This window comes from Danio aesculapii, chromosome 23, assembly GCF_903798145.1.
Source record: "Danio aesculapii chromosome 23, fDanAes4.1, whole genome shotgun sequence".
NCBI classification, from domain to species: domain Eukaryota; kingdom Metazoa; phylum Chordata; class Actinopteri; order Cypriniformes; family Danionidae; genus Danio; species Danio aesculapii.
This window is the reverse complement of record NC_079457.1, coordinates 12,627,841-12,643,542: the sequence shown is the minus strand read 5'-3', so window position 1 is coordinate 12,643,542 and position 15,702 is coordinate 12,627,841. Positions and strand designations below refer to the sequence as shown.

Sequence of the window (15,702 nt, the reverse complement as noted above, 5' to 3'; positions counted from 1 at the left end):
GACATTAATTTGTTGATCATTTATTTTATTTAAACAATATTATGAAGATACAGCTTACCAGTGCAGTCTGTCTCTTTCCTGCTCCAAGTAATGCAAACGTGTGAATAAATGTGCAGAATTACATACATATTAACTGTCACTTTAACGTGATCAATAGATTTTTCATCATTTTTTTTCTCATCTAAACACATTTAACTCTGTCATAAATGCAGTATTTGAAGAGTTTAGATGCAAAACCCTCTGAGTGTCATCTGAAATTTTCATCTAAAATGAACATTTTTCTCAGACTGTTGTGTGTAGTTTCAGTCATTTTACTCTTTGTGCAAAGAATAGATTATTTTCATTGCATTTAATGTGAAATAACTAAACATAAACATAAGAGGCTGAAAAAAACCCAATTTTTAGAGGAAATGTTCAGATGGCACCTGGTTTTTGCATCTAAACTCTTCATTTACACTCCTCCTTAAAATTGAAAGCATATGTGACTGTATTTCTATTTGTTTATAATATATAGCGTGGATTATAATATAATAAACTGAGAGATTAAATCTTTGTCATATTTCTAAAAATATGCTTGAAAAGTTGTCTGTAGCAGGGTGGTGCTGACGTCACAGGCGAGCGCCCTGAAGGCACGGTAGTCTGTTTTTAGCCTAATGTTAGCTTTTCAATTCTTGCATTTGCATTTAAAATCCAAAAGTGCTAAACGTTGTATTTTCGTGTGAGGATTATCCGGCTGGACAAAACGTGTAAGTGTAATGATCTGTGTTTGAACACAGAGCTTATTATTCGCAATCTTCAAAAAGCCTATGGGAAAATCCTATAGGGATTTTATCGAGGGAACCAGTTTTATGCTAGCAGCAGATGAGCCTACAAGGTGACGTCATAGTTCCTCCACTCTATAGACCACGAATTCTCAAACTCAGTCCTGGAGGGCCGGTGTCTGACTGGTTAGCTCCAACTTGCCTGCAAGGATGTTTCTAGAAAGCCTAGTAAGAGCTTGATTAGCTAGCCCAGGTGTGTCTGACTGGGGTTGGAGGTCAAATCTGCAGAACACCGGACCTCGAGGATGGAGATTGAGAACCCTGTTATAGACCTCAGCTGCTTGTTCCATGCCAAAAAGTGTGTAGCTTTGCTTTAGACAAAGATGCAAAGGCCAAATAGGTTCAGTGGATAAGACAGATGTTGTCAAGCCTTCCATTACCAGCTGATCAGGCATGTAAAATTCATGATAAAAAGCCTCGTCTTTACCATCTTTGCATTATCTTAAAAAACTTAATCTTAATTAGTTAAAAAAATGAGTTAATTAGTTAATTAAAACTTAATTAGTCACTTAATTTTTTATATTATTATTAAATATTCCAATATTTGTTTTGTTTTTAAAATGATTCACAATCTTTCTGTTCTATCGTTGAAATAATGTTTCAATTCCAAATTAGAGAAAGCATCACGAACGAAACGTTCTATGGTAAGAGGGGAATGTCCCTAGATGTAAAACCTCACTTGGTCATTCTTCTTTTATTCATAAAGCCACAAATCTATGGAATTCTCTCCTAACATAAATAATCACATGTACAAATTAGAAGATGTTTTCACACCTGACTAGAAGGTGATTTGTGTTTCAGTTTATATGCGATTATTAGGAACTGCAGGTGGAAAATAGCAATCCTGCAACAACCTGGCACAATGTATCTTTCCTTTTTGAGGTAAATGTAATTTTTGTGCATGTCCCTGTTAAATAAATAAATACAAAATAACGTTTATACAAAAAAGCTATTTGAAAATATATGAAGTCCCTTCACCAGTTATGTCAAAGCTGTGGATTTAACAGAGCAAGAAGAGCAGGGGTTTCCAAACTCGGTCCTGGAGGGCCGGTGTTCTGCAGATTTTAGCTCCAACTTGCCTCAACACACCTGCACGGATGTTTCTAGAAAGCCTAGTAAGTGCTTGATTAGCTAGCCCAGGTGTGTCTCATTGGGGTTGGAACTAAACTTTGCAGGACACCGGCCCTCCAGGACTGAGCTTGGACATGCCTGAAGAAGAGGATGAATAATTTTTGTGGATGATGAAGTTCGTATCTGGCAGTCCCGTATTCAAAAAACCATTTTATACATAATAGATTCCCAATAACAAAACTAAAGGAGCATTATTTTTGTGTGTGTTTTTTAAATATATAAATATGTACATATCCTTATAATTTGTATATTTAAGTAAACGCAGCAATGTTGTGTTTGTTAAGAACTCACTTGTGTGACAGCACTTTATAAGGCCCCGTTTACACGGTCAGGTCTTGATGCCCAATTCCGATTTGTTGCTTATATCTGATTTTTTTGCCTGTCTGTTTACACGTTCTTTTAATTGTGACACATATTCAATTTATCTTTAAGACGGGTTCTAGCATCAGCACCACACTAGCCCACTTGCTCTTAGCTCTGCAAAATATGCTAAGTTTACCCAACTTCAAAATGATTTTGAGGTGGTGGAGGAGTAGAAGGGAAAGGGTCGTCATCGCAGTTTGCGCCTATGGTTTTTATATTGTGTACTCCACCATTCAGAGGAATTTGTGGGTATGAGATCTCACGTCTGGTGTGAGCAAGTTGTGGCGACTGACCACTTTCCTCCTCCATGTTTCCTCTGTTGTTGTTGTTGTTTACTGCGTCGGCGTCTCCACACACGCTCTTCCTTCTATGTCATTAAACCACGAATTACCACACGGTCACAAGTTTAATGACGTACAAAATGAAATGCCTCAATAAATCCGATCTGTCTGTTTACATGATAGTCACATTGTCACATATCCTATTTATATCTAATTTATTTCCACATATGAAGGAGGCCTGAAACCGATCTCTGAATATCCGAATGCATGCGTTTTCTTCATGTTTACATGGTCATAGAACAGATCCGACATGTGTCACATATAAGCAAAAATCCCAACTTGGTCACGTTTAAGTGGCAGTGAAAACAGGCCAAAAGGTGATTCAGGTTGCATTTTAATAGGTTTCATCATGCAGTCAATGCTTCTGGAATCTCAGGACACATTATTCTCTGCTTTTTGAAACGTAATGATATCAGCTAACATTTTATTAAAACAACAATTGTGATATTTTCTCTGCCTATAAGAATTGCTTTGCCCTATAAGGCAGTGAATACCTTTTAAAAGTACTTTATTTATATATATATATATATATATATATATATATATATATATATATATATATATATATACACACAAACAAAAGCGCACACACACAAAATACCTGGTCTGACGACAGACAGGGCGGTGAGGAATTGACACAGAAGCAGTTGTTTGCTCAGAATCTCCTGAAGGTTCTCTTGTCCTTCCACAGAAAAGCCCTGAGGAGCAACAGACCATCAGGATATACAGCCACTGACCACACAAAGCAATATTTTCATTTGATCCAATCACAGAACAGCATGTCTTACCCCATCCGCCATTATGAAGTGCAGGCCCCGGCCCTCAGTGCTGTCCAAGACAAAATTACGAAACGCACTGATGTTCTCGGGCCGTGTGATGTCACCATCGCCATCAATCCCACCCTCACCTGAAACACCCAGTCAAAAAAGGAATATATTATGTACTGAATACATTTAGTACATGTACTGAAGTTAACAGATGGAAAATAGCCTTCTGGCTAATTCTTGTGCATTTGCAGAAATGCTTACTAATGTACACTGTCCCTGCCAAATAAAAAATAAATAAATAAAATTAATTAATTATAATAATGAATATATTAAAGATTTAAGACCAAAAGAAGTCATTTATATAATTAAAAATATTTAAAAATTTCAATTAAATAAGTAAATTCATTGATATAATTGTAATTGTCTGTTTTAAAGGATTTTAAAAAGCAGTTTATTTTTGTTTTACCAAAGCTGATTTTTGCATTAGTTTATTAGTTCAAAGGTGTCACAAAATCCAAAAAAGAAAACTTTCTAATATGCATAATAAACATTTTTTAAACCATCAAATTTGCAACACATTTCTTTATTTTTGACCAACTGAATGCATCTGTAATAAATGTAATTCATTTTCTGACAATAATAATAATAATAATAATAATAATAATAATAACAATAACAACAACAAGAGGTTTCTGAGTGCCATTAATAAGCTCTGGAGTTCCCAAACTTTCCAGCTCATATCCCCCAAAATAACAATTCCAGTGACTTGCGAAACCCACTATCCTTATAAGTGGTTAGACACATACAAACATTACACACAACAGTGCACACACAGTAATAGGATAGGAACTATATAAACAAGCTTACTGGCAGCTAGACATAGGACGATAACCGTTTTCAGGGTATACCACGGTTTGGAAAAGTCAAGGTTTTTCACTCAGGGCTGTTTATGCTAATGAGGGAGAGATCATCACTAATGAGCGGGGCTTTCTCCCTCAGATGAAATGTACAAAGAGAGAATGCCAATCAAAGTGTTTCTGAAGACTGTTTTTATCAAGTGTGATAGTAAAAAATAAATTAATTATATGATTTTTACCATTAGAAGCTGGTTAAATACACACACTGTTGCCACACAACTGTTGTTTAAACCCTTTATAAAAGAGTTTTTTGCATAATATGTTGCCTTTAACAGTTATTTACATTGTAATTATTTAAACAATTTGAATATTTTTATATATTTAAGGGAAAAAATGCAGCCCTTGTGAGCATGAAAAAAGTCAGCTGTGTATTCTCAAAAAAACTGAATTCTTGTTTAATTCATGTTTGAATTATTAAACCATGCCATATGTGCACACGTACCGTAATAGGCCTCAAAGAGCTCACTAGGGGCAGCATAGAAATCTTCCAGCTTGAAATCATTTGCTCCTTTAAGTGTCATCCCAAAACCTTTGGCATGCCAGCGCCGTCGCCACAACACATACTCTGAGAATCCTCCCGGTCCTGCACAAACGTCTCCGAAATACAGCAACTCACCTTCCTTATCACGCGTCTGGACTTTCTACACACAAACACAAATTCCAATTCATAAACATTTTCACAGCAAATATTTCTATCCCTAATGCCATTAACTGTCGTCTCACCCCTTGAGAGTCCTTTGGGTTGGTGAACATATAGTCAAAAACATGATCCATGTTCGCCATCTTCATAGCAGCTCTGAGGAGAAAGAAGACACACTTATATTGTGCGTTTTTGATTTTAAGGCTGATTTTTACTTCTGCGTCGAGTGATCGGCGTGACCCACAGCGCATGCCTTGCGCGTAGCCGTGCACTTACACTTCTGCGCGCTGTTTGTTTTGCTCTGCAATAACACTTCAGAAACGCTAGCTGGTAGTAGGTTATGTTCCTCAGTGTCGTATTTCTTCCGGTTTAGTTTTTTCTGAACGCTAACTTAATGTACAAGTAGCTAAAACTCGCTCATTCAGAGGCGGAAACCAGCGGATGTGCAACAACTTTAATCGTAAGGTAAACAAAACAAAAGTTTCCATCTGGAGCTTTTTCAAGGGACTCGACGCTAGTAAACAATCGCTCCATCAGGCTCGCGACTTGATGCAGAAGTATAAATCAGCTTTTATAGTCAAGCAAACAGAAGTGTAATAATACACAAGGTGCGTCCAAAATTCTATTCTACGCCATTTTGTAGTATAAATAGGTTAAGTAGAGCGTTCACACTGAAAACTCTAAAAATAATAAGTGCACTTTAATTACCCAGATGATGCACTTATTCAACCGTTAAAATGAAGAGTGGAATGATGGACACTTCGCACACTCAATGACCGCAGCCTTGCTCACGTAGGGGATCTATCGGTCGCACATGTTGGATAACTTCATTTATTTTGGATTGTGAAAGCAAAATTCTCCTACGAGAGTGATTATAGCGCCTCCCGATGGTGAATGTGGTTATACTCATGGCAGGTAGTCTTTGGAACGTTGGTCATTTATTTCACTAATTTGAAAACAGTCAAACGTCAACAGGGAAACGGTCTAAATTTCCACTGGGTAAATAAACCATTACTGTTCCATTTGGGACGACACTACATATACTATGCTGCTGATTGTGATTGTGCATAAGTACATTGAGCATGAGTGCATAGTGTATAGTGTGCCATTTGGGACGCAGCTACTGTTTCTACTGCTAATTTTAATCAGAGAACAAAACATTCACGGCTCTTGGCTGAATCACACTAGTAGTGTCTTAAAGTCCTTTTAAACTTGTTTTTAATCTGTTTTATTCATTTTGATTCCTTTATTTAATGTGTTATGCTTAAAGTGTGATTTTAAAGCACTTTGAAATAGCATTTTGTGTGAAAAGCCCTATAAAAACCTCCCCTGAACATGCTTCATAGCTTTAGTAAGATATGTAGAATTGAATTGCTCTGTTTAGAATCTGTGTATTTCTGTCTATATAAACAATGTCAAATATTCTTACTTTCGCTGATTAAAAAGCTGAGTTTCCATAGCCTACTATGATATCAAAAACAGGACGCTGTTGTGCTTCGCGTAATATAAAAATTATTTGAGGTTGAATACCATTTTACATCAGTATAAAATCATTATGAGAGCAACAACAGATAATTTACCTCAGATTTTAAAGAGAAAGTAAAAGAAACAAAAGCACCAAATCACACAGTCTTTTGAAGTGCTCATTTTCTGGCTTAAGCTCTTGAAATTTTCCAAGCATGTTTGTCTTTGTTAACTGGATTTGGTGACTGCATTTGACTTGAGTGACTTCCAGAAGAAAAAAGATAACCTAGCCATAACAATAGGCAAATTGTGTGAAACACTTTACAAAAAGGTTTCATTAGTTAATGTATCTACCAACAGGAACTAATAATGAACTTGTACAGCATTTAATACATAACCATAGTTCAACACTTACTAATTACAAATTCATTAGTACTGAGGGTTAACATAAGCCAACATTAAACAACTTTGTTTCCATTAACTAAAGTTAATAAGGGCGAATAAATACTGTAGTAAATGTATTGTTAATTGTTTGTTCCTGTTAGTAAATACATGAACTAATGCAACCTTATTGTAAAGTGTTACAGAATAAGGACAAACATTACATTTTAATTAAACTGACACTAAAATTTAAAGTGCCAAACAAAAATTCCTAATATTCCAAGATTATTTTAAAAATATTATTCAATTCCCTGACTCTCAATTGCGTTTTAATATTTCATGATATTCCATGACATGTGGGAACTAGGCATGACACGATAACCGTTTTCAAGGTATACCACGGTTTGAAAAAGTCAAGGTTTCAAAACCAAGGTTTTAGGATTTATTTACTTTTTTTTTTTTTCTTTTTTTTAGGACAACAGTATCTCCAGCAAAAAAAAAAATATCCAAAGATGCCGTTTTAAATTGTAAATAAATCAGAGTTTTGGAAACAATTGAAGACAGCAGAAGTCAATGATTCATTTGAATTATTTAGCCAGACATGTTTACTGTTCCAAACTATTATGAATCTGGCAAAAAATAAAATATGTTGTTTTCAAAGCGGGAAAAAAAAGTTTTAGTTTTATACACAGACATTTAAAAAGAATATATTTTAAAGTAGGTTAGCCAAGGTTATCATACTGTCAGAATCTTATACCGGCCCATGTCTAGTGGAAACCCTGATATGAGGGTCTCGTTATTTTTGTCAGCAATATTTTATATTATTTACACTTTTTTCATGCATCTGAAGATGTGAAATGTGTTTCAATGTACCCATGCACCCGAAATAAAGTGTGTGCTGATCCTTTCTGCAAATATCAGTAGCATTTGTATTAAATCTATAACTAAATAAAATTGAGAATCAGAATTGAATAGTGTGTGCAGGTGGACACGTCAAACCCGCACACACATACACACACCTGTTGAGAAAGAAAGCCCCTCGGATGGTTTCATACGGGTTTGATCGAGTGCGTGCTCGCCTCATCTCCTCACCTTCCAAGTCATCAAACACAGTCTGAAAAGAAATCCAAATAAAAAGGCTTTACTGTCTATCCAAAATAAAAAAACAGGAAGAACAAATTGACTCAAAATATCATTAACAATCCTAAGATATGGTTGACATACTCACTTTACAGCGCAGAAGGAGATGCAGAAGATTCTCTGAGCAAAATTCAGTTTCATCATCAATTTTTAATTTTTTCTATGAAATGAAGCATACATATTAGACAAACAGACAGACATCTCCGGATGTTTTATTGCTATTTCTGAGCAAAATTTTGTAAAAAAATAAACAAATAAATCTGAGGATTTATGCAGAATGATTTTGAGAGTGTAGTAACTAAAAACTTAACACATGAAACTAAAAAAAGAATAGCTTTTTAACTTGTATTTAAGGTTTACAATGCAAATCTAATTAGATCCACGTGTTTGGCCAACAAAGCATGTTTTTTTTATATAATATGTCTATTAAAATACTGTAAATATTACCTTAGAAACTGTATTGTAAATAAATTATAAAAACATATTAGAGTCAGAATCGGAAAGAGATTTATTACCAAGTGATTTGCATATTATTCAATGATAAAATAAATATTTACACACATTTCCATAAGTAAATAAATAGACTCAATGTTGGGCTAAAACATCTGCATATGCAAATTCCATGTCGGCCTACTTATAATATACATAAATGTAAATGAAACAAAAATAATTAACAATTGCTTGTCCTTGTGCAATTCCAAAAACTTTAGATTTTTTTTAAATGTAAAATTGTAAAAATGTTTTGGGAAAATTTGTTTAATTAAGCATGAGTGTGTTCATTGTTCAAAAGGAACAGTGACATTCATAACTATACAGATAAGCAGCGTAATGATATTATAATGCTTAATATGTAACACTTAAAGGGATAGTTCACCTAAAAAGTGAAAATTCAGTCATCATTTACTCGCCCTTTTCTTGTCACAAACTGGTTTGACTTTCTTTCTTCTGCTGAACACAAAACAAGAAATTTTGATAAAAGCTGGAAAGCTGGAAAGCTGGAAACCTGTAAACGTTGACATCCACAGTATTTGTTTTTCCTACTATGGAAGTCAATGGTTGCAGGTTTTCAAGTTCCTTCAAAAAAATCTTCTTTTGTGTTCATTTACACACACCCTGGTCATATATTGTGTAGTTCTGAGTGTAGCGTTCTCCATGCAGGTGAGTGGGCTTGACAAACCCCCTGTAGGATACACTCTTTCCTCTCTATTCCTTAGGCACTTTATTAGTACATTACTATACTTTCTAACTGTTTATACAGCAAAGATGTTTTCTTATATTTTGTTATATTTTCCATAGCTATATTTCTTATATCTTGTTTATTTTTTTTTATATTTGGTCTTAATTTCTATAGCTAAGTTATATTTATCAGTGCTTCCCACACATAGACTTTACTTGGGCAGCTAACATCATTTTTTGAGTGCAACATACTGTGTAGGAGATAAATAATTCAAATTTTAAATTCAGCAAAAGAAAAAAACTGAGAGTGATTAAACAGTAAACTTTCATTTTTGTTTGTTTGCTTGATTTCTATAGCACGTTTAAAACAACAGATGTTGACCAAAGTGCTTTACAAATTCAACCAACACACAAAAATCTATACTTGTATATGTAAATAAAATATATTAAGGAATTTTTTTATAAAATAAGGTAACCAACCAATTACGCTGTTGATGATTATGGATTTTCAGCATTAAAAAACTAAGGCTTTGAGTTCGTTGTTTAAAACATAAGGCAATACCTCTCCTACTGTCATCCAATCCCTCAGCTCATCCGAATCTGGGATCTCTGGAGAACTTTCTGGAAACCACGACACCTGTTCTATAGCACTTGGCTAAGAGAAAACATGATGCATGAGAAAGCAATAATGGATTCTTTCTCTGCAGTGCATAAAAAATTCACCAATGTTTCCATACCTCTGGCTCATCTTCCCAGTCTACATTGAGGTCACCCTGGAAGCCCTTCAGCATCAGACCCAAACCGCGGCGGCCACGCTGAGTCGACGCTTCCACAATCTCCTTCCGGCCCTGACCGTACTTTCCCAAACCCTCGCCTTCTCGGAAACCCATTTTGGCCTGAAGGAAAAAGAAGAGAACGTATTATTAATATGTGTTTAACAAGCTGACAAGACTTTTTTTTAACTCTGTAATTATTTACCATGAGTTTCTGAGAGACATTGTTGTACATCGCAAATTTGTTAGAGGCTTCATTGAGGGCCAAGTTGCCTTGAGAATTTTGGGAATCAGATGGCCTGGAGAAACTGGGTTTATGATCCTCAACATCACTGAGAGATTCACTCTGACTTGAATCTGGAAAATAAACATTAATAAACAGACTTTGTAGAAACTTACAGTGCATCCAGAAAGTATTCATAGCGCTTCACGTTTTTATTTTTTATGTTACAGCCTTATTCCAAAATGGATTAAATTAATTTATTTCCTCAAAATTCTACACACAATACCACATAATGACAATGTGAAAAAAGAGTTTTTGAAATTGTTGCAAATTTATTAAAAATAAAAATCCTGAAGATTACATGTACATAAGTATTCACAGCCTTTGCTCAATACTTTGTTGATGCACCTTTAGCAGCAATTACAGCCTCAAGTCTTTTTGAATATGATGCCACAAGCTTGGCACACCTGTCTTTGGGAACTTTTGCCCATTCCTCTTTGCAGTACCGCTCAAGCTCTATCAGATTGGATGGGAAGCGACGGTGTACAGCCATTTTCAGATCTCTCCGGAGATGTTCAATAGGATTTAGGTCTGGGCTCTGGCTGGGCCACTCAAGAACATTCAACAAGTTGTTGTGAAGCCACTGCATTGATGTTTTGGCGGTGTGCTTTGGGTCATTGTCCTGCTGGAAGATGAACCGTCACCCCAGTCTGAGGTCAAGAGCACTCTGAAGCAGGTTTTCATTCAGGGTGTCTCTGTACATTGCTGCATTCATCTTTCCCTTTATTCTGACTAGTCTTCCAGTTCCTGCTGCTGAAAAACATCCCCACAGCATGATGCTGCCACCACCATGCTTCAATGTAGGGATGGTATTAGCCTGATGATGAGCGGTGCCTGGTTTTCTCCAAACGTAACGCCTGGCATTCACTCCAAAGAGTTCAATTTTAGTCTCATCAGACCAGAGAATTGAGTTTCTTATGGTCTGAGAGTCCTTCAGATGCCTTTTGGCAAATTCCAGGTGGGAGTGGCTTCTGTCTGGCCACTCTACCTGACAGACCTGATTGGTGGATTGCTGCACAGATGGTTGTCCTTCTGTAAGGTTCTTCTCTCTACAAAGAAGAACGCTGGAGCTGAGACAGAGTGACCATTGGGTTATTGATCACCTCCCTGACTAAGGCCCTTCTCCCCTGATCACTCAGCTTAGATGGCCAGCCAGATCTAGGAAGAGTCCTGGTGGTTCCAAACATCTTCCACTTACAGATGATGGAGGCCACTGTGCTCATTGGAACTTTCAGAGCAGCAGAAATTTTTATGTAACCTTCTCCTGCCTTGTGCCTCAAGACAATCGTCTCTCGGAGGTCTACAGACAATTCCTTTATATGGCCACAGCCAAATCACCCTGCAGCCAAAGGCTGGATACTCAATGAAGCAAAGCAGGGCTGAGCCTGGTCAGTATCTGGATGGGAGACCACATGAGACCACACTAGGTTGCTGTTGGATCTGGGGTTAGTGAGGCCAGCAGGGGGTGCTCAACCTGCAGTCTGTGTGAGTCCTAATGCCCCAGTAAAAAGTAAGGGGGCCCTATACTGTCAGTGGATGTTGTCTTTCGGATGAGATGTTAAACCGAGGTCTTGACTCTCTGTGGTCATTAAAAATCCCATGGCACTTCTCGTAAAGAATAGTGGTGTAGCCATGGTGTCCTGGCCAAATTCACTCCATTGGCTCAACCCATCATGGCCTCCCAATCATCTCAATCCACCAAATTGGCTGCATCGCTGTCTCTCCACTCCCCCAATAGCTGGTGTGTGGTGAGCGCATTGGCGCCGTTGTCCTATGGCTGCCGTCGCATCATCCAAGTGGATGCTGCACACTGGTGGTGGTGTGGATTGTGAAGCGCTTTGGATGGATGACCATACACTATATAAATCCACATTACTTACTTACTTATCTCTATGCTTGGTTTGTGCTTTGACATGCACGGTCAACTCTGGGACCTTATATAGACAAGTGTATGCCTTTTCAAATCATGTCCAATCAACTGAATTTACCACAGGTGAACTCAAGTGAAGCTGCTGAAACATCTCAAGAATGATCAGTGGAAACAGAATGTACCTCAGCTCAATTTAGAGCTTCACGGCAAAGGCTGTGATTACTAATGTACATGTGATTTTTCAGGTTTTTTATTTTTAGTAAGTTTGCAACAATTTCAACAAATCTTTTTTCACATTGTCATTATGGGATACTGTGTGTAGAATTTTGAGGAAATAAATGAATTTAATCCATTTTGGAATAAGGTTGTAACATAAAAAAATGTGGAAAAAGTGAAGCGCTATGAATACTTTCCTGATGCACTGTACACTTACATTTAGCAGACGATTGTGTCCAAAGCCACTTACAATTGAGGAGGAATTCAGCGATTCATCAAGAAGAGGCAATACACACAAAAAGTGCTAATTATACAAAGGACTGTGCTCAGAGATTTAGTGCTAGAGAACTTACACTAAAGTATAAGGCTGGGCAATTAATCAAAAAGTAATGGAAATCGACATTCAGAACCTAAATCAAGTAATCCACCCTACATTCAGAAATGTCACTTGCAATATGTGAGCATATTTACTGTACAAAACTTGTCAGTCAACTATGAGGGCAAAAACATTAAATAAATAAATAAAATAATAGTTCATTAATTGTAATCGAGTTAAAATATTCAATTAATTAAGATTTTGATCTAAGGCCAAATCTCCCAGCCCTATTAAAGTATACGAATTAGAGTAAAGTTTGTAATTATCAAGAGAAACTCCGGTCTAACCCTGACTGGTGGTTCTTTGTGAAGACTCCTCATCTTCATCAGACGATTCCTCACGGGCTGTCTTCCTCTTCTTTATAGGCTCGTCTGATGCTGGTGCCGCTCTCTTCATCTTTAACTCAACAGGTCACAAATCCTGCACTCATTCAAAAATACATACATATATCACATGATAAACATAAGACAACAACGTGTGCTTTTTTATTCAGCAATCATTAATTTCAGATCATTTGTTTAGAGGAGGTCGCTGGTTCGAGTCCCTGCTGGATCAGATGGAATTTCTGTGTGAAGTTTGCATGTTCTCCCCGTCTTCGTGTGGGTTTCCTCCGGGTGCTCCGGTTTCCCCCACAGTCCAAAGACATGCGCTATAGGTGATTTGGATGAACTAAATTATCCGTATTGCAGTGTTTAAAAAAGGTTTTGTCTTTGTTGTGCTTGGAGGCGCACTTCTGCCTTAAAATGCACCCCCTCTGAAACATGCATCTATTAACGGAAATTGATTTTAAAAAAAATAATATAGAGTTATGACAATAATGTGAGTGACTGAGGGAAGTTTCATGAATAAAACCTTTCCCTTACAGAAGATAAATAAACAAATAGATTTTAAATAAAATACAGACGAATTAAGTTCATTCATTCATTTTCTTTTCGGCTTATTCCCTTTATTAATCAGGGGTCGCCACAGCGGAATGAACCGCCAACTTATTCAGCATGTGTTTTAAGCAGCGGATGCCCTTCCAGCTGCAACCCATCACTGGGAAACATCCATACACACTCATACACTACGGACAATTCAGCCTTCCCAATTCAGCTAGACTTGTGGGGGAAACCGGAGCAGAGATTAAGTAAATTGTTTAATGTGTGGTTTAGTTTAAAACAGCAACAACAATTTTATGTGTTCTACGTAGACTAAATGTCTGTTTAAAACACACCAAAAATCATAATTTTAGGCTACACTACAGTCAATATTTTTACCTTACATTTATTTGTAAACCTAGTGCATTTTAAAATGCGTTTCACTTCTTGTCCTTGCTTTATCCATCAAAATAATAATTTTACGTTTTAATTAATTATGGCTTTTGATGTTTTTTTCTAAATGTAGACTGAGAATGCAATGAAACTCTATTTTGCGGAAGGGGTGCGTTTCTCAGCACAACAGTCTGTAGTGATTTGCTTTAAAAATAGCTTTTTTTATTAACAAATAACCAGAATTAAAATTAAATTATCTTATATAACAATAAATACAAAAGAAAATGTTGAGGTCAAATGCATGCGGTTCATTCAAAATCTAAACAAATGGTATATTCAATAGCATTTTATACTTCATAACACAACGAATAATCTTTCTAAAGTACCCATTTGATTCCAAATAAACTAAACATAACATCAGCTTAGATATTCAGGTTAAAACTGCAGGTGGAAGTGTAAACTGGGGTGAAGTTGGTTTTATATTCGCACATTCAGAATTTCTTCTTAATAATATAACTTTTGCAAATTCTAAATAGGGAAAACATATTTAGCAGCCAATGACTATCAAAGTACAATATTGTCCACAGTCGATTACATAGTGCTAATGTTGTTTTGAAGTCATGCTTGCATGCGATTTCACACCGAATATTCAAAGTACCATGGTAAACAACATAGGGGAGCGTGTCGCTGTTCAGAAATAAACGAATGTGCGAATACAAAACCAACTTTACCTCAATTAAGTGTAAAACATGTCATTGTGTACATCTCAAAATAATGTTCCAGTATTATTCGGCTGCTCCTGCAAAACGACTCTTAATGCTCGGTTTACATGTGCAATCATGAAAAAGTGATCAAGCTGTGGTTATCGTTGTTGCTGTTACGCTTCTGCAGATATTCAGGTTTATTGTGGACTAGTTACATCCCTAAAGGCTTATAAACAGCACAGTGTGGCACATAAACAAAGTGAAATCAACACTGCTGCTTAGGTTTCGATTTCACAAGAAATGCTAGCGCGACACTCGTAAACGTACCTAAAAGAAATTATGCAGCTATTATCCAGAGTCACGTCCGAACTGTAATCTCATATTTGTATCCAACCTGCACAGTTTCTTCACAGTTTCTGCTGTAAGTTTTATTTTCAAATGTGAAGTCTGGCCCGCGTTCCACTCTCAGTGGGTCTTACCGTACTGGTGGCGCACGGTGATGACGTTACCTTGTTAAACAACAAGCGCCTGAAAGTTAACATTAGTTAGTGTAAAATCTTACAAAAGTTTTGGTCAGATCTATGTAATTATTTGAATAAATCCCAATCAACAAAACAAATATTTAAATTGAAAGACATTATTTGTTATTATTCTAGTCCCAAGAATAAAAATGAAGAATATATATATATATTTTTTTTATTATATGAAAATTATTTATCCACAAACAAAAATTTCTTAAATCCTCTCCCTCATTTGCCCATTTTCTAATTGAAATTGATTCCTTGCTTAAAGCTATACGTTTATCTAACAACAACAAAAATTCTGCAAGTTAATAGAAACTTATGAAAATATCATGCTTCCAGTATGTTAGTAATTATTGCTTTTTGTATTTTGTACTTCCCCTTTCTTTATTTTGTTCAAAAAAAATTTCTATTACTTCTTTTTACTTATTGTTCTCATCACTTTGTAATTGTATATTCTTGTGTTCCAGTCTTCTACAGATTACTTCCTGATTTATATTGTACATTCTTCTTTTCTAAATAAAAGTTAATTAAAAAAAAAAGAAAGTTAACGTTAGTTGATGAT

The 15,702-nt window shown here is 36.1% G+C and overlaps 1 protein-coding gene across 1 annotated transcript in view; it reads right to left on the bottom strand.

The window, feature by feature from the left end:
- cmtr1 (cap methyltransferase 1) overlaps window positions 1–15,099 on the bottom strand; it is a 36,965-nt gene extending 21,866 nt beyond the window's left edge. The window contains 11 exon segments of the mRNA XM_056449592.1: window positions 3,258–3,354; window positions 3,445–3,563; window positions 4,783–4,981; window positions 5,064–5,136; window positions 7,845–7,939; window positions 8,054–8,125; window positions 9,704–9,796; window positions 9,879–10,037; window positions 10,120–10,271; window positions 12,947–13,079; window positions 14,944–15,099. Coding sequence (XP_056305567.1) covers window positions 3,258–3,354; window positions 3,445–3,563; window positions 4,783–4,981; window positions 5,064–5,136; window positions 7,845–7,939; window positions 8,054–8,125; window positions 9,704–9,796; window positions 9,879–10,037; window positions 10,120–10,271; window positions 12,947–13,055 — 1,168 coding nt within the window. The 5' untranslated portion in view covers window positions 13,056–13,079; window positions 14,944–15,099.
- Between the last annotated feature and the right edge of the window lie 603 nt (window positions 15,100–15,702).